Raw genomic sequence first — 18,850 nt, forward strand, 5'->3', positions numbered from 1 at the left:
TGCTGCAGAGGAGAATGCACTTCAGAAATGGACTTCTATTTCTAAAATATAATTTATAATTGCTGTAGGCCAACCTGTGACAGATGCAATAATTTATTACAAATTTATTATAGCTATTCTTTCAATAACTCAGTCTTTAGGATTGAAATTTACAGTTCTAGCTCTTTCTCTTTTCTTTTTTGATATTGGGGCTTGAACTCAGGGCCTCACACTGCTAGGCAAGCACTCTATCACTGGGTTATACCCCCAGCCTTTATTTTATTTTAATGGTATTGGGAGTGGAACCTAGGGGTGGAACCAGGGTCTCACTAAGTTGCTGAAAACCTCACTAAGTAGGTGAGGCTGGCTTTGAACCTGTGCAAGCCTCCTGTCTCAGCTTCCCAAGCATGGGGATTACAAGCATGTGCCACCATACACAGCTTTTTATTTTATTTTGAGACAAGGTCTTGCTAAATTTCTCAGGCTGGCTTCAACCTTGTGATCCTCTTGCCTTAATCTCCTGAGTGGCTGGATTACAGGTGCACACAACTATGTCTGGCAAATTTCTAGCTCTTAATCAAATCAACTCCTAAGAAAGACGGAATCCTTAGATATGACCCAGACTTTTTCTCAGTAGAACTAATGTAAAGAAAATAAGATGCCAATACAAACTGGGCATGGTGGTACACACCTGTAATCCCAATTCAGTACTTGGTTGAGAAAGAAGGATCTCAGGTAATTTACATTGTTTGATATAGTGTAACTTAGTTACATTATTTTACTCCATGAAATAAAAAAATGAGTGGTAACTTAGTGAGATACTGCTTCAAAAAAGGGGTCTTGGGGTGTAGCTCAGTGATAGAATGCACCTGGATTCAATCCCCAGCACCCCCCCACACACAAAAAAAAGAACACAGATTATAAAACGATTTCACATTGCACAGCCATACCCGTGATCCTAATTTATAGTCCCATTTTTTTCCCCAAACTTGGTAACATTAACATTCTGGTGCCACAAATCTTAACTCAGCAACAGTATTGCCAAAATGTGCATGTGACAGGGCTCACCCGCACGAGGGCTTTATGCCACCCAGTCTCCTCTTTGGAGTCTTTTTTTTTTTGCGGGTCTGGGAATGGAACCCAGAGGCACTTGACCTCCGAGCTACAACCTCTGCCCTATTGTTTATTCTTTATTTTGAAACAGGGTCTCACTGAGTTGCAAAGGGCCTCACTAAGTAGCTGAGGCTGTCTATGAACCGCGATCCTCCAATCTCAGCCTCCCGAATGCTGGGACTACAAGCGTGCGCCACCACGCCCGGCTCTAGTGTATCCTTTTGATGTAAGCCCTGAAAAAGATTCTTTTCCTTCCTTCCTTCCTTCCTTCCTTTCCTTTCCTTTCCTTTCTTTCTCCTTCTCTTTTTTGTACTGGGAATTGAACCCAGGATGTTATACCTCTGAGCTAAACTCCCAGCCAATTTTGTTTTTCTTTTAGAAATAGGGTTTTGTTAAGTTGCTAAGGGTCTCACTAAGTTGCTGAAACTTGTCTCTAACCTGTGTGTGATCCTTGTCTCCACCTCCCAAGTACTGGGATTATAGGCCTGTGTTACCACACCCAGCAAGACTCTTTTCTATTTCTCTATGAGGAAACAGTGGTTTTCTAATAATCACTACTTTAACATTGTTTTTATGAGAGCATATATGATAATTAAACCCACTTGATAGTAATTTCTTTTGTTTTGAATACTGAATACAGATTAACTATCAGGATTAATACATGCATACTTATATGGGTATATATTTTTGGCATGATCTCTCAAACTTGCTGTTCCTCTGTGAAGCTCCTACACATTTTGTTCTCTCAGATGGCGCCTTATCACCCCCCAGGCCTCAGCTTAAATGTCATGTACTCAGAGGCTTCACCTGACCATCCAATTTGATTACCCCTATCCCTTTAGTCTCTTTCACAGACCCTGATATTTTCTTTCATGCCATTTTTATAAGCCTTCATAGAGTTGTGTTCATTCATTTCATTCTGTTGTTTTAAATGTTCGGTCCCCAAGGACAGGAACCTTAATTGTTGCGTTTACTTTTGTATTCCTAGGGCTTAGCACAATGCCTGGCATGGAGTAAGTGCTCCATAAATATTTGCTGACTAAATATTTCTTTGGTTGTTTGACTTTTACTTGTTTTTTTCTACCACATTTTAATTCCTGCTATTGCACTGTAATCCCCAAGGGGGTAGAAGAAAATTGCAATGCCCCTTCCTTCCGTCCCCAAGTACTGAGATGGCAACTCTGCTCATTTGTTTAGATGCTACTGGCTTCTTTTGGAAGGCGGTCAAGGACCCAAAGGTGCACTATTATTCTCTTAGTATAATAGCATGACTGAGGCAATTAGGAGGTACAGTCAGAAATGCTTTTAATGTTTGAGTTCTTGGGCACGGAGACTGCAAATCGCTGCATTACAGTTAAGTGAGAATTGGCAGAATGTTGACTTTTTTTTTTTTAAATAACGAACCGAAGCATCCTACGCCATCTCTATGAAATGAAATTCAGATGCATACATCCCTTCTTAAGCTCCAGGAAGCTGACTTCTTGCAGCAGCTCGTCTGCCCAATGGGGGGCGGCAGCATCCTAGTAACTCACTCCCTCAAGATGCGTAAGTGGGAGGAGAGATTCGCGTTCAAAATCTTTTGTCTCTGCCCACTCTCCGTAGAGCCTTAGCCCGCTCGAGTTTCAATGCGCGTTGTTGCTGGACGAAGCTGAGTCTTATACACCGCCGCTGCTCTCCTGATCATGGCTTCTCCGAGTTCCTTCACCTACTTTTGCCCTCCATCTTCCGCCCCTGCCTGGTCAGAACCGCTGTACAGCCTCAGGCCGGAGCACGCGCGTGAGCGGTTGCAGGACGACTCGGTGGAAACAGTCACGTCCATTGAACAGGTGAGGTGGCAGGACCGGGCGAGGCGCCCGCGCGGGGGCTTCTGGGAGCCGGAGTCCCTTCCGCCGGTCCGTCCGGGCGCGGAGCCCCCCGCGGCACTTCCCGCGGAACTACGGCTCCCACGGTGCACCGCGGCGCGCCTCCGGCAAGCTCTGGGCGCCGGCGAGGGCTTCCGAGTCCGCGGGATGCAGAGGGGTCTCGTCGGAGTTGGACTGGGAGGAGAGGGTTGTGCCTGGGTCCACGCTGCCCGAGAGAGCAGAGAGAGTCGTGCTCCGTGCGTGGAGCCCACCGCAGCCCGGGCGGACCCGACAGTCATCCATTCTTCCGGGAAGTCAGGCGGTGCCGGGACGCGGGGTGCACTTTCCCCCACCTGGGCGCAGTGTGGGGACGGAGAGGGGACAGAACGGCCAGACGGCGGTCGTGCCATTCCACGATCTGCTTGATTCCTGACCTACAGCGCCAGGTCGGGGCCGCCCTCGTGATGGGCACTTTGGTGGCCACTGGGCACCAGCAGTGTGTTGGATGCAATACCGAATGCCGAAAATACAGAGAAATAAAGCAACCCTTGTCCTGGTTGAGGAAACAGGCCGGGAAATAGTGCAATTTAGGAAGTGCTAAAATCAAAGTATGAGTTTCAGATTAGTCGTTCACTGAGGCCTAGAGGTAGATAGAATCGAATCTCTCATTTTGAAAAGTGTTTGGGGAGTGAGTAGTGAACTGTGGTCTCATTTTTTCTTCTCGTTCCCCAGTTGGAATTGTTCCCACATGGGTTGTTGTAGAGCTGTTTACCCATCTGTTACTAGGAGAAGTGGTCAGGATGATTCTTTTTAGCAAGTGAGTATCCAACTGCTTACTAAAATAAGATCTCTTAGTAAGATCAGTCCCCAGGCTTATTAACTTGGAGGAACCTGTTTTGCCTTTCATACCTGAGCTGAGTGCCTCGATTTAGGCAAAAGTAATAGCAATGATTACTGCATTATACAGTTAGGACTCCACATTGTAAATTAAAACAAAAAAGAGTTTGAATACACGGTTTTGCATATAGTAGCAGAAGGGCTATTTTGACTGAAGATTTATGCCACGTGGGTTTCAGGGTAGTAGAGGAAAACCTTACCTTTTGAACCTGGCTCCTCGGATTATTAGCTCACCAGTGCATCCCACAGAAGTCTTTTTCAAAAATTGTGAAGAGCCAGGCATGGTGGTGAATGCTTGTGATCCCAGCATTTGGGAGGCTGACACAGGAGGATCCTGTTTGCATCCAGCCTTAGCTACTACTTGGGCTCTCCACAATTCCGTGAGACCCTGTTTCATGGGGCCGGGGGTATAGCTTGGAGGTAGAATGCCCCTGGGTTCCATCTCCAGTACTGCAAAAAAAAAAAAAAAAAAAAAATTGTAAAGAAAGCAGGCTGTGGTGGCACATGCTTATAATCCCAGTATTTGGAAGGCTGAGATAGGAGGATCGCGGTTTCCCAGACAGCCTTAGCTATTTATTGAGGCCCTTTGCAAATCAGTGAGGCACTGTTTCAAAATAAAGAATAAAAAAATAGGACTGAGTGTGTAGCTTGGAGGCAGAAAACCCAATCTCTCACCAGTGAAAAACCTACAGTGTATTGTAGTGTTCCTAAGTGATGGGTTGTTCCTAAGTGATGGGTTGTTCCTAAGTGATGGGTAGTTCCTGAGTGGTAGGTTGTTGAATTGATTGCGGTCAGGTTTCTTTTGATCTGACCTCAGAGTATGTAGTCACCTTGTTTCCCCTAGCCCTAGGGTTACTTTTTATGTAAATTGAATTGAGCTAGCAGGTAAGGATATGACTAGGATGCTTGGGGAGAAAAGGAAATCAGAAGTGGGTCTACTCATTTAGAGACCAGTACAGACACTTCAGTGGTTAGAGGCAAAAAAAAAAAGCAGGTGAAAAGCAGGGACAATATCAGGAGCTTTTAAAATCTCAGTCTCTGTCTTGTTTTTAACCCAGGGTCTTTCTACCTCCTAGCTACACCTCCAGCTCTTTTGAGTTTTTATTTTGAAACAGGGTCTGAGTTGCTGAGTCTGGCCATGAACCTCTGACCCTCCTGTCAGCCTCCCAAGTTTTGGGTTTATAGGTGTGTGCGATCGCCCCTGGTTCTTTCATCTTTTTTCTCTACTGCCTTTTTCTCTCTCTCTCCAGTAGATTGCTGAAGTTCCTATCAGCTTAGTTCCTATAAATAAAACATCAACACTTACGTTCTGAGTAGGCATAATGAGCAAGGCAAAAATGGATGCAAGTTCTTTTTTCTGAAAAAGAGTAGTTCAAGGCCAGGCTGAGAGAGGATGCTGGGTTCCAGTACCATGGAGCATCTTTCAAATGTAGGCCTAATGGTATGACAGTAGAACATCTTAGAATTCTTTTCAGTGTCATTATTGCAGCTCACATTTTAAAAGTCTAGGATGTATAGTTGCAGTTAGTAGGAAGACAATATGGTATCTCATTCTTCAGTGTTTTATTTTATTTTATTTTATTTTACTATTTTTCCCCCGCGGGTCTGGGAATGGAACCCAGTACATTTGACCTCCGAGCTACACCCCTGCCCTATTTTTTATTCTTTTTTTTTGGTCTTACCTTTAGGTCTGGGAGGAGATCAAGTGCCCTTGAGTTCCCAGATCCTGATGCTGCACTCCTTCATGGGTTCCCTACACCTGTCCACACCTTTGAAAATAATATAAAGTCTCCTCCACTCACTCACTTTTTGTCATCTGTCTCCTGCCAGGACTCGGAATGATCCCTGATCCCTGGGCTTGGGGGTGGGGTGGTGACACAGTCTGACTAGCAGTTTAACAGGCTCATTCGGGTTACTGTCAAGAGCAGATCGTGGGGAGGCGAGGATGGATGCAAGGAAACCAGTTAGGCTGTTCTGGGTGAGAGATGTCCTGGGTCAAGATGGCACTTAGCTCAGAGCGACTGTATTGGAGTTACAAGGAGTAATCACTTTCTAAAGGTCTCTCCTTTGACAGGTGTTTTGCTGATGGATGTGGTACGAGGGGTCCTTCTATGAATCTGGAAGCAAGGTGTGGTTGTGTTGTTAGTTCCTGCCTCTGTATTGTGCCATCTGGAATCTTCCCATTGCAAACACTCTGCGATTCAGGCCAGTCGGTTAATGCTAATTATTCTCAGTTATCAGTCCGTGGCATTGGCCAAAACAGTTGTTTACAGTAGGCACTACTCTTTTTCTTTTAGTTTGCCCTTGAACAGGGGCCAAAGCATCCTCCATTTGAAATGGCCTGATGTCATTAGACAGCATTCATTCAAATGGCAATCAGCTCTGAGGGGACTACAAAAGAATTATCAGTCTGGTTCCTGCTCTCAAAATTCTCAAAAAGAATATGCTTGAAGCTATTACAAAGGGCTAAATTATAACTGCATTGCCCGGGAGGTGGGAGAGCCAGCTCTGTGGGCTGAGGGGATCGGGATGGGTTTGTGGAGAACGTGGAACTGGCATTGGGCTTTAAAAGGTGGAGCTGGGAGCAGCCACCTGAGAAGGAGGCTCTCTAAGGAAGGAAGACTTAGGTGTGCCGGGACAGTGAGGACCGTGGCTTGCTCAGAATGGAGGAACAGCTTGAATGTGGTAGGAAAGTAGGTGAGCTGGAGGCTGTTGAGAGCAAGGTTGCTGTGTCAGTTTCAAGTGCTGGATTGTGGGCCACGTTGGTCTTGGGCCTCAAGGGAGGGACCAGGGGAAGCACCAAGAGAGAATCCTGGCCTCCTGCTGTTAACTTGCTTTGTGGTATAGTCTCTGAAAGATTAGTAAACAGAGGTGAAACAAGTCCCTTAGTATGATCAAACTTCTCCATTTCTTATGCCTCTGGTAGAAGGAACCAGAGCTGTGCTTGGTAAAGTGCTCACTCACTAGGCTTACTTTTTTTTGGGGGGATGCAGGTTCTGGGGATTGAACCCAGGGGCATTTTACCTCCATGCTACAACACCAGCTGCCGCCGCAGCCTCCTCCTCCTATTATTATTATTATTATTATTATTATTATTATTATTATTATTATTTTGAACTGGGGTCTCTAGGTTGATGAGAGTCTTACGACTTGCTGAGACTGTCCTTGAATTTAGGATTGTCCTGTCTCAGCCTCCCAAGTACTGGGATTACAGATGTGTGCCACCACACCCGGCTAGGCTCACTTTTATTGACACAACATATATTGTCCAACTATAAAGCAGTCTTAAATGTCATATTTTCTCTACTGAAAAGTTTTTTTTTAAAGTTTTTTGGTTAAGTGGGAGATATTTGTTCTTTTAGACCTAGGTGAACAAATCGAATGCCTGCTGACAAAATTTTTGTTTAAATTTAGGTACCTAGAGGCTAAAGATGTAGCTCATTGGTTGAGCATTTGCTTAGCATATAAGAAATCCTGAGTTTCATTCCAAGCTCTGTAAAACTAACCAACTAGATAAGCCAGGTGTGGTGGCACACACCTGTTATTCCAGTACTTGGGAAGTTGATACAGGAGGATCCTGGGTTCGAGACAAGCCTGGATGACTTGGCAAGACCCTAATTTCAAAATAAAAAGCAAGATAGGTCTGGGAATGTAGCTCATAGGTAGAATACTCCCCAGGGTTCAACCCCTAGTGTGTGTGTGTGTGTCTCTCTCTCTCTCTCTCTCTCTCTCTCTCACACACACACACACACACACACACACACACACACACATTAAAATTACATGCTTGATGGGGTTGTAGCTCAGTGGTAAAGCACTTGTCTAGCATGCTTGAGGTCCGGAGTTTGATCCTATTACCAAAAAATAAGATAATAAAATCACATGCTTTATAAATAACATTAATTTCCTAACTCTTACTCATAAAACATTTCTCTTCAAATTCTTTTATTTTTCTTTTGGCAGTACTAGGTATTAAACCTAGGGTCTGGTGCATGCTAGGCAAGTGTTCTACCCCTGAAATACATCCCAGCTTTCTTCTTCCTCCCTCCTTCCCTTCTCTCTCTCTCTCTCTCTCTTCCTTCCTTCCTTTCTTTTTCTTTTTCTTTTTCTTTTTCTTTTTTGTGTGTGCTGGAAGTTGATCCCAGAGACATTCTACTTCTGATTTCATCTACTTCCTATTTCATCTGATTTTATTTTATTTTATTTTTTTAGTTGTTTTGTTTTGTTTTGTTTTGTTTTTTTAGTGGTACTGGGGGTGGAACCCAGAGGCTTTCTACCTCCGGGCTATGCTCCCAGACCCATTTTATATTTTATTTGGAAACAGGGTCTCACTAAGTTGCTGAGAGCCTCACTAAGTAGCTGAGGCTGGCTTCGAACGTGTGCAATCCTCCTGTCTCAGCCTCCCAAGCGTGGGGATTACAAGCGTGAGCCACCATGCCCGGCTATATTATTTTTTTAGTTTGAAACCAAAGCTAGGTGTGGTGGCACACACACTTGTAATCCCAGTACTTGAGACGCTGAGCCAGGAGATTGCAGGCTTTCTGCCAGCCACAGCAACTTAGTGAGGCTCTCTGCAACTTAGTGAGACCCTGTTTCAAAATAAAAGAATAAAATCGGGCTGGAGGTATAGCTTAGAGGTAGAATGCCCCTGGGTTCCTTCCCCAGTACCACAATAAATAAATAAATAAATAAATAAATAAATAAATAAATCTTTTTGGAAACAGGATGTCATTAAATTGCTGAGGGCCTCACTAAGTTATTGAGGCTGACCTCAAACATGATCCTCCTGGCTCAGCCTACAAATATTGGGATTATAGGCATATACCACCATGCCTAGCTATGTTAGTAATCCTTTTGCCACATCTTCAGCAGAATATGAATTTCAGGTGTCAGATCTGCCTTCTGGAATGGTCCTCCTCTAAGAAAGAAGTGGAGAGAAGTGGATATGAAGGAAGAAGGGAAGTGATAGTACATGATTTCAAAGTTGGTGCATCATAAGATTGGCTTTGATAGAGGCTGGAATGGGAAAGTGCCAATACATTTGCTAGTTTTTACCACTCATTGGTGAGTGGAAATTACTCTGTGCTTCTGTTGATTGGATTTCTAGAAAAGGAAATCCATGAGCTGGACATGGTACATGAGACTTTTTTTTTTTTTTCGGTACTGAAGATGGAACCCAGGGGCATTCGACCTCTGAGCTGCATCCCCTGCCCAATTTTTTATTCTTTATCTTGAAACTGGGTCTCACTGAGTTGCAAAGGGCCTCACTAATTAGCTGAGGCTGTCCTTGAACTGTGATCCTCTGGTCTCAGCCTCCCAAATGCTGGGATTACAAGTGTGTGCCACCATACCCGGCTTTTATTTTTATTTTGAAATGGTCTCATTAGGTTGCTGAGAGTCTCACTACTTGCTGAGACTGTCCTTGAACCTGTGATCCTGCTGTCTCAGCCCCAATAGTACTGGGATTACAAGCATGTACCACCATGTCTGGCTTTAATAGCCATTTTTCTATAACCTAGAATTTAGAGTTAACAGTTGCTAACTTCTTGTTTTTTGCTTTTGGCTATTTGGTCAAAGGAAACAATTAGAAGTGTAGCCAAAATCTCAGCCAGGCGTTGCTTCTTGTAATCCCAGTACTTGGGAGGCTGAGACAGAAGGATCTCGGGTTTGCAGCCAGTCTCAGCTACTTAGTGAGGCCCTCCTCAACTTAGTGAAACCCTGTTTCAAGATAAAGAATAAAAAATAGTGTAGCTCAGAGGTAGAATGTCCCTGGGTTCAATTTTAGTTATGCACACACACACACAAAAAAAAAAAAAAAAAGGGAAAAAAATGTAGCCAAAATCTTGAGCCATACCCCAGTTGAGTTGGCTTCCCACCTCACCAGAAGCCAGCTCTGTTGTGAGCTGGGAATGTATCTTTCCACTTCTTCCATCCTTTGGGCATGCATAGACAATTGTCATAAACTCAGACTCTCATCTTGCCTTTTCTCATTTAACATCATTTCTTCTTTCTCTCTAAACCGATATATGTGTAACTGCTATTAAAAATAATTTTCACAAAGCATGAGTGGGGGAACATAAAAGGCTTGCTTAGGGAATTGGGGGCACAGTTTAAGAGAAGGCCATGATAAAGGTTTATGTTCCAGAGAAATGGCCCACAGTGGTCCATTCTGGAAGTAGAGACGGCGTGAGTTCTCCCTGATGAGCCGTATTCAGTCTGGAGACCTTTCCTCCTAACGCGTATGCATTTGGCACAGTCACTGTGTCTTTTCACGCTGCACCTCAGTGCATCTGCACCATTTCACCATGTTGTAAACTTTCCCACCAGTGCCTAAGTGCAGCCCTGGAGTTTTGATAGCCCTGCATTGGCTGGTTGCCTGCCTGCGGTTGGGCAGGAGTCCTGTGTCCATCAATGAGGGCCTGCTTAGACTTCCCAGGTCTCAGGTCTGTCCCAGCCTCGCCTACCTGCCCATTTCTAAGTAGCAACCTAGCAGCAAGACCCTCAGCAACGTAGCAAGGCCATTTCTTTTTTTCTTTTGGAACTGGGTATGGAACCCAGGGGCATTGTACCTCTGAACTACACCCCAAGCCCTATTTTTTATGCTTTATTTTGTAACAGGGTCTCACTAAGTTGCAGAGGGCCTTACTAATGTTAGAAGTAAATTTTTATGGCGTTAAAAAAACAAAAAAGACATATTGGAAAGCAGCTGGGCAAGGTGAATTTTACTTTTTGCAAAAAGGGATCCTGCCACCAGTAAAGTCAGGTGAGCAGGAATGGCACGGAGGAAACTTGCTGGGTGTTTCCTTTTCACCGGGGCCTTCTGTACTGTGTTCTTATTGGTGGGAACAGGGACTCACAGTCTTTATGCCATTGGCTGAAGGGGATGCCAAGGAAGGGGTTGGCACAATCTCCAGGACATGCTATCTTTACAAAAATACAAGCACACATAAGGTTACACAAGTGCAGTTTCACAAAATGGAGCTCAAGTCCTTCCATCCAAGCTTTTCTTTTACTAAGTAGCTGAGGCTGGCTGTGAACCTGCGAATCTGCTGTCTCGGCCTCCTAAGTAGCAGGATTTGATTTAGCGAGACCATTTCAAAATAAAAAGAGTTGTGTGTGGTGCGCGCCTGTAATTCCAGTACTTGTAAGGCTGAGGCAGGAAGATCACAGATTGGAGGCCAGCCTCAGCTATTTAGCGAGACTCTGTTTCAAAATAAAACATAAAAGGGGGCTGGAGGTAGAATGTCCCTGGGTTCAACTCTAGTACCAATAAATTATATTAAAAGTGGGAGGGGTGGGGGTGGCTGGGTATATACCTCAGGTAGAATGCCTATGGGTTCTATCCCTAGTACCAAAAACAAAACAAAAAACATTGTACTCATGTATGAAGGAATCGGGGAGATATTATGACCAGTTCAAAGAGCCAGAAACCACAACTCTATATGGAGTAATTAAAGTGATGTCAAATAGGGGCCAAACTGGCTTTTCCACTGGGGGAGAGAAGACAAATGAAAACTCTGGGACAGGATAGTTTTCATATCTGTCAGTAGTCCACAATTTATAAAGAGGCGCAGAGTAGTTCAAAGACAATGAATACATTTAAAACCCGACACTGAAAGGACTATAGACAATATATATTTTTCCATTGAAATACAAAATTTTTGTACATTACTGTGTAGTATATTTCCATTGATAAGTCAAGAATTATCTTTCTCTTGCTGTGGGAGTGGAGGATGAAATGGAGATTTCCTTTAGAGACATAAAATTCTCTTACTAAAAGCTTAACTTCCGTTCTGTTTTCAGAGCTTCTATGTCTGCTCTTTCTCAAATTAATCAGCTCAAAATAATCCTTATACTAACGAGGCTTATTTTGGAGCGATGTATTCTAGCCTACTGCAGTCTTATTTTGGGGTGGCATATTCTGGTCAAATATTAGGTTATTTGTCCAAAGAAATGTTTGTTAAACATTAAAAATATGCGTGTCGGGGCTTGGGGTATAGCCCAGTGGTGGATGCTTGCCTAGCATGCAGAGGCCCACCACACACACACAGAAGTTAACTTTGTTTATTCTTTGCTAATTGAGAAGAAGAAAAGTAAGGTGAGCAATTTTAAAAGCTATAACAACAGTTAAGTAATTATGAATGCAAAAAATACAATTTAGAGTAACACTCAGGACATTAACTTCAGAACTGAAATTTAATGACTTTTGGGCAGGAAGATCGCAGGTTTACAGCCAGCCTCGGCTATTTAGTGAGGCCCCCTGCAACTTCGTGAGACCTTGTTTCAAAATAAAGAATCAAAAATAGGGCTGGGGAGCTGGGTGTAGTGGTACACACCTGTAACCCCAGAACTTGGGAGGCTGAGACAGGAGGATCATAAGTTTATGAGCTACTTATAACTTCTTTAAAAATTAAGAAGAAAAAATAGGGCTAGGGGTATAGCTTGGAAGTACAGGTTCTGAGCCAGCAACATAGTGAGACTCAGCAACTAAGACTCTATTTCCAAATAAAAAATAAAAATAGGGTTGAAAGTGTAGCTCAGAGTTAGAATGTCCCTGGGTCCAGTACACACACACACACACACACACACACACACACACACACACACACACACACTGGGCGTGAGGTGCATGTTTGTAATCACAGTACTTGGGATGCTGAGACAGAAGTATCACAGGTTCATAGGCAGCCTCAGTGACTTAGTGAGGCCCTCTGCAACATAGTGAGGCCCTGTTTCAAAACAAAGAATAAAAAGTAAGGCTGGGAGCCAGGTGTGGTGGTGGCGCACGCTTGTAATCCCCATGCTTGGGACGCTGAGACAGGAGGATCGCACAGGTTCGAAACCAGCCTCAGCTACTTAGTGAGGCTCTCTGCAACTTAGACCCTGTTTCCAAATAAAATATAAAATATGTCTGGGAGTGTAGCCCAGAGGTAGAAAGCTCCTGGGTTTCATCCCTACAACTGCAAAAAATAAAAAAAAGTAGGGCTGGGACTGTAGTTTGGAGGTAAAGTGCCCTTGGGTTCAATCCCTGATACTACAAAAATAAATAAATGAATGGATATAAATAAATATAGACAAAGAAAAAGAAAAAACAAAAACTAGTTGAGTGGGCCCTATCTCTTGAGTGGAGCCTATCTCTTTAGGCTCTGATTCTGTAGGTCTTTCTCTACCTGCAAATACCTAGAGTCCACATTTCTAACAAGTTTTGGTTCTCAGCGAACCTACTATTTTTTGTGTGTTTTGCTTTGTGCGCTGGGGATTGAACCTAAGCCTCTTTTGTGCTGCGCAAGGGAACCTCCAGCCCCTGGGCTCCCTGTTTTCTATCATTGCTCCAACCGGGAGCTCTTGGATCTTCAGTGTGTTTTTTAAAGGCAGAGTGGGTGAAGCCGGGTGTGGTGGCGCATACCTGTAATCCCAGTACTTGGGTGGATCCCAGGTTCCACGCCAGCCTCAGCAATTTAGCAAGGCCCTCAGCAACCTAGTGAGATGCTTTTCAAGGTTAAAAAAAGAGGGCTAGGGATATAGCTCAGAAGAAGAATGTCCCTGGGTTCAATCCCCAGTACCACAAAAAATCAAAAACAATCTTTTAGTCTTCTTGCGGTGCTGGGGACTGAACTGAGGGTATTGAGCATGGTAAGCACACACTATACCACTGAGCTACTCTCTACCCACATAAAAAATAATACTAATAAAAAATAAGATGTTAAAAAATAAAATAAAATCTATTGCTGTACAAGAGCCATTTCTCTATTTGGGCTGTTACGAATAAATGCTGCTGTGAACACACTCTAAGAGTCTTTGTGAGTAATGTTCTTATGTGTTAATTCTTTTATTTGTTTTGTGGTACAAGGGATTGAATTTAAGGACACTGTACCTCTGGACTACACCCACAGCCCTCTGTTTTAGTTTTTATTTTACTAGGGTCTTACTAGGTTGATGAGAATCTTACGACTTGCTGAGGACATCCTGGAACCTGTAATCCTCCAAGTACTGGGATTACAGGTGTGCACCACTACACCAGGCTAAGTTTTCATTTCTCTTGATTAAAAATCATAGGCAGGAGTGTGTGTGTGTGTAATTTTTTTTATTGGTATTGGGGATCGAAACCAGGAACATTCTACCCCCAGCCCTTTTTTTATTTTTATTTTTGAAACAGTCTCACAAGGTTGCTGAGAACCTCAGTAGTTTGCCAAGCCTGACCTTGAACCTGCAAGCCTCTTGTCTTCGCCTCCCAAGTACTGGGGTTATAGGCGTGTGCCACCATGCCAAACTGGTTAGTGGTTGCTTACAGTATTAAAAATATACCTACCCAGCCAGCTGTGGTGGCACACTTCTGTAATACCAATACCTGAGAGGCTGAGACAGGAGAATTGCAGGTCAAGGCCAGTCTTGGCAAATTAGCAAGGCCCTTAGCAACTTAATAAGACCCTGTTTCAAAATAAAAATAAAACAAAGTGGGGTGTAGTTTGGAGGTAAAATGCCCCTCTGCAGTTCTACAAAAAAAAAAAAAAAGCTGCCCATTGGAGATTTTGAAAATACCTTAGTAACTCTTAGTGTCTTCTTAGTGTCTTCTGTCTTAAAGGGGGTGGATTACTAGAGTGATTAATATGTCTATGTACAGAATTGAGCAGGAATCTGATCCAACGGTTTTTTTGGTTTTTTTTTTTGGTGGTACTGGGAATGGAACCCAGAGGCTTTCTACCTCCAGGCTATACTCCCAGACCTTTGTTTATATATATATATATATATATTTTTTTTTTTTTGGAAACAGGATCTCACTAAGTTGCTGAGAGCCTTACTAAGTAGCTGAGGCTGGCTTCGAACCCATGTGATCCTCCTGTCTCAGCCTCCCAAGTGCGGGGATTACAAGCGTGCGCCACCACACCCGGCCTGATCCAGCGTTTAAGGCAATAAAGAAGACAGATAAATGAGCCAGGCCTGGTGGCGCACGCTTGTAATCCCAGCGCTTGCCAGGCTGAGACAGGAGGATCTCACAGGTTCGAAGCCAGCCTCAGCTACTTAGTGAGGCTCTCAGCAACTTAGTGAGACCCTGTTTCCAAATAAAGTATAAAATAGGTCTGGGAGTATAGCCCGGGGGTAGAAAAGCCCCTGGGGGGCTGGGAGTGGTGGCACAAATTTGTAATCCCAGCATTTGGGAGGCTGAGACAGGAGGATTGTGAGCAGGTTCGCACACAGGTTCGAAGTCAGCCTCAGCTTAGTTAGGCCCTCAGCAATTTAGTGAGACCCTGTTTCCAAAATAAAGTATAAAATAGGTCTGGGAGTATAACCTGGAGGTAGAAAAGCCCCTGGGTTCCACCCCCATTACGCCCCTCCCACACACAAAAAGACAGAAAATAAATGAAGGCAGATATGCCAAGCTTTTTGTTCTGCTTTGGACATCTGTGGGGCCAAGTGAAGAATCAGTGCATTTTAATAAAAAAAAAAAAGCAGCCTCTAAGTCCCTGTTTTAAGAGGACCACTCACAGTCAGATAGGGAATAGTAAAATGAATGTATAAATGGACAAACACTAATCAGTATGTACTGGGTGATGATTAAGTGTATTTCACCTGATAGGACGTGTGTATCTATACATGGGGACCCTGCAGTACTATTAGTTAATGCCTCTGTCCATAGAGTGGTGAAATAGCTTCGTCAGGGACAAAGATGTTGATAACCCAATGGATGACCTAGCCAAGGCGCAATTTTTCCTTCGATACATGTGTTTATGTGTATGTACATATATGTACACATATACATGTGTGTGTGCCTATATGTATAATTTTTCTTGAATCTTTGAAAATAAGGTGATAACATCATCTTCTAAGAATAACATTGTTCTGTGTATGAATAGTAATGTCATACCTCATAAAATAAAAATAGTCCTATAATAGCATCTAATTTTTAAAATTTCTCTAGTTGTCTTAATTTTTTGGTCCTAGGGATTTTACCCAAGGGCATTCTACCTCTAAGCTACACCCCAAGCCCTTTTGATTTTTTTTTTTTTTTTTTTTTTTTTGTACTAGGAATTGAACTCAGGGGCATTCTACCTCTGAGCTACACCCCCAGCCCAATTTTATTTTTTTTATTTTGAAGCAGAGTCTCAGTAGGTTGATGAAAGTGTCACTACTTGCTAAGGCTGTCCTTGAACCTGCAATTCTCCTCAGCCTCCAAAGTACTGGGATTACAGGACAGGATCTCACTAATTTGCTAAGGCTAACCTTGAACTTGAACCTATGATCCTCCTGTCTCAGATTCCCGGATCATGGGTGTGTTGTACCACCCTTAGTTGTCTTAAGATTTTTTCCCCAAATAGCTGTGTGTGTGTGTGTGTGTGTGTGTGTGTGTGTGTGTGTGTGTGTTAACCAGATCCAGTCAAAGTTCTTTTATTTCAGGCTATTTTTAAATTTCATAGAGCTAATCTCTTGGGGCTCAGTCCTCAGTGGCTGATCTTGTCGGCCTTTCCTATAATGCTTTTATGTATCAGTGTTTCTGAAGCAGAGAGATGCTGTAGGCTGCGATCCTTCTCCCAAGAGAACCATATCACTTTCATTAACATGGTTATGAACTGTGTGCCCTGTGCCCAAGGGAAATGAGCCTATAAGCCCTTTGCTGTTTATGCAAAAGAAAAGCGACTGTTGCTGTGGGGCTGTTAGAGTCTTTGTGTTGTACAGGCTGGTAACTGCCTTGCCTATGGGGGTCTTATGCAGAAAGGAGAGATTAAACACAATAGTTCCTTTGGGATGGAAAGGAAGCAAGCCTGGAAATTCAAGATAGAGAGGCCAGGGAAAAATGGGAGATGCTTTAGCATTCCTATATTGAAGTTTGTTTGTTCGTTTGTTTTATTTCTGAATTTGGATTTGAGTGACTTAGGTAACTTTTTTTAAATAACTAGCCTCAGTCCCCTGATTTCCTTCTTTTTATTTTACTTTTCATTTTTTATTATTTTTAGGGATGAAGCCAAGGCCTCATACATATTAGACAAGCATCCTACTACTGAATTATATCCCCAGCTCAGTTCCCCTGTATTTGAAGTGAGGATTTTAATAAAATTTTAAAAAAGAATTATTGATCTAGATGTAATATAGTTATGGCTTCTTCCCTTAGTTCTGTCCCAAAGCCTAAGTTTTTCATTCTCCTAGTGTGTTGGAGGGCCCAAAGCCCCCTTTGTGTTCACTGATTCAAAAACTCAGAGAACTTGGCCTATAATTTTAATCATAGTTCTGATTTATTATAGCAAAAGTTTAAAAAAAATCAAGTCAGCAGCAGGCATGGTAGCACATGCCTGTAATCCCAGTACTTGGGAGGCTGAGACAGGACGATTGCTGGTTCCTGGCCAGCCTTAGCAACTTAGTAAAATCCTGTATCAAAATAAAACTTGGAGATAGAATGCACCTGGGTTTAATCTCCAGGACTGAAAAACAAACAAAACAAAAGTCAGATTAGTACAGGGAAATGCCTTGGGCCGTCTAAAGGAAAATGGCACAAGATTCCTCTCCCGGTGGGGCAGAGGGGAGAGAAAAGCAACCTATTAGTTGACACGTATATTGTGCAATTTACACACAGCTCATATAACATCTTAGTTAGCTTTTCCTCACTGCAACAAAATCCCAGAAAAAAACAATGTAGAGGAGGAAAGATTTGTTTAGCTCATGGTTTTAGTGCATGGTCCGCTGGCCCCATGGACTCAGGCCTGTTGTGAGTGAGGTAGAACATCGCAGCAGAAGGGCCTTGCAGAAGAAAGCTGCTCAGCCTAGGGTAGCCAGGAAGCTGAGGGGGTGGGGGCGGGGACCAGACACAGCCCAAGGGCGCGTCCCCAGGCACCCACCCCTGGATGAGGCCCCACCTCCTGCTGCTTCCACCACCTCCCCCTGGTCCATTCAGCCTGGATTCTATCAGGGATTCATCCTTGAGGTTAGGGCCCTCAAAATCTCCTCGCTTCCCCAAGCCCCGCCTGTAAACATTGCCGCACTGGGTACCAAACCTTCAGTGCACTGCAGATCCAGATCATCACATCTTAGGCTAAACAGAGGAAAAGTGGACTGCGGCTTCTGGCTGGGACAGGCACGTTATAGGAAGAGACCAGAAAAAGTATAGTAAACAAGGGTTAGTAAGGATTAAAGCGGAGTTATGTTGATGCTGCTCTGTTGTTAAGAGTTTCCTTCTTCCTGGTAAGAAAAATGGAGACCCTTTTTACAAAGTAAATGTGGTGAATTTCCTTTACAAAAGGAAACCTTGTGCCCTGTTTATAGAGTTTCCCCCACATCTGCTGGTTCACACTGTTTTTTTTTTTTTTAACTCAAGTTAATCTGTATGAGAAGGAGACGTATTTTGGGGAAGCATATTCTGCTGCCCTTTGAGATCCACACAGGACTCTCTTAACTCCTCCAGAACTGACTGTGTGATAACACATCCAAAGTATTTTCCACCAAGGCAGCTCATTAGCAACTAGCGTCTCCCCTTTTCACTGGGTGGGGAGGTGGATCACATAGGCACCTTTTGCCTAGCACTTTCGAAATTCCAGGCTACCAGAACAGAAGTTGAGGTTTAGCATAAACCATATTGTTTATGTGGTTTAGGCACAGTGACCCGCTCTTATGAGTCTTGGCAATGGTGGGAACCTCCTGAGGTGCAGGTTTGCAGACACCAGCCTGGGACCAGCCCTTCAAGCAGGACTTTCTTTTTTGTGTGTGCAGTACTGGGGGGTTGAACCAAGGGCAATCTACCTCTGAGCCACCCCCAGCCCTGTTTTATTTAGTAAGACCTTACTAGGTTGCTGAGAATCTTACTACTTGTTGAGGTTGTCCTTGAACCTGAGCTCCTCCTGTCTCAGTGTAGGGCCCAAGTGCTAGGGTTACAGGCATGTACCGCCACTCACACTCAAGGAGGACTTTCTAAAGATAGTCTCAGTCACCAGCACTGGAAAAAAAAAACAACTAAATAAATAAATCGTTCCTTATAGACAATAACAGCAGGTGACTTGTTCATAAACAGGTGTTTATTAGAATTCATAACTTGACTT

At 43.5% G+C, this 18,850-nt stretch overlaps 1 protein-coding gene across 1 annotated transcript in view; it reads left to right on the forward strand.

Moving 5' to 3' along the window:
* Positions 1-2,774: 2,774 nt before the first annotated feature.
* Positions 2,775-18,850, forward strand: part of LOC308271762 (protein farnesyltransferase subunit beta) — a gene marked incomplete at both ends in the record, with an annotated part of 86,388 nt that continues 70,312 nt past the window's right edge. The window contains one exon of the mRNA XM_080708303.1: positions 2,775-2,918. Within this exon, the coding sequence (XP_080564429.1) occupies positions 2,775-2,918 (144 nt within the window). The remainder of the gene's footprint in view (positions 2,919-18,850) is intronic.

This window comes from Muscardinus avellanarius (assembly GCF_963383645.1).
Source record: "Muscardinus avellanarius genome assembly, chromosome: 12".
Classification (NCBI taxonomy): Eukaryota; Metazoa; Chordata; class Mammalia; order Rodentia; family Gliridae; genus Muscardinus; species Muscardinus avellanarius.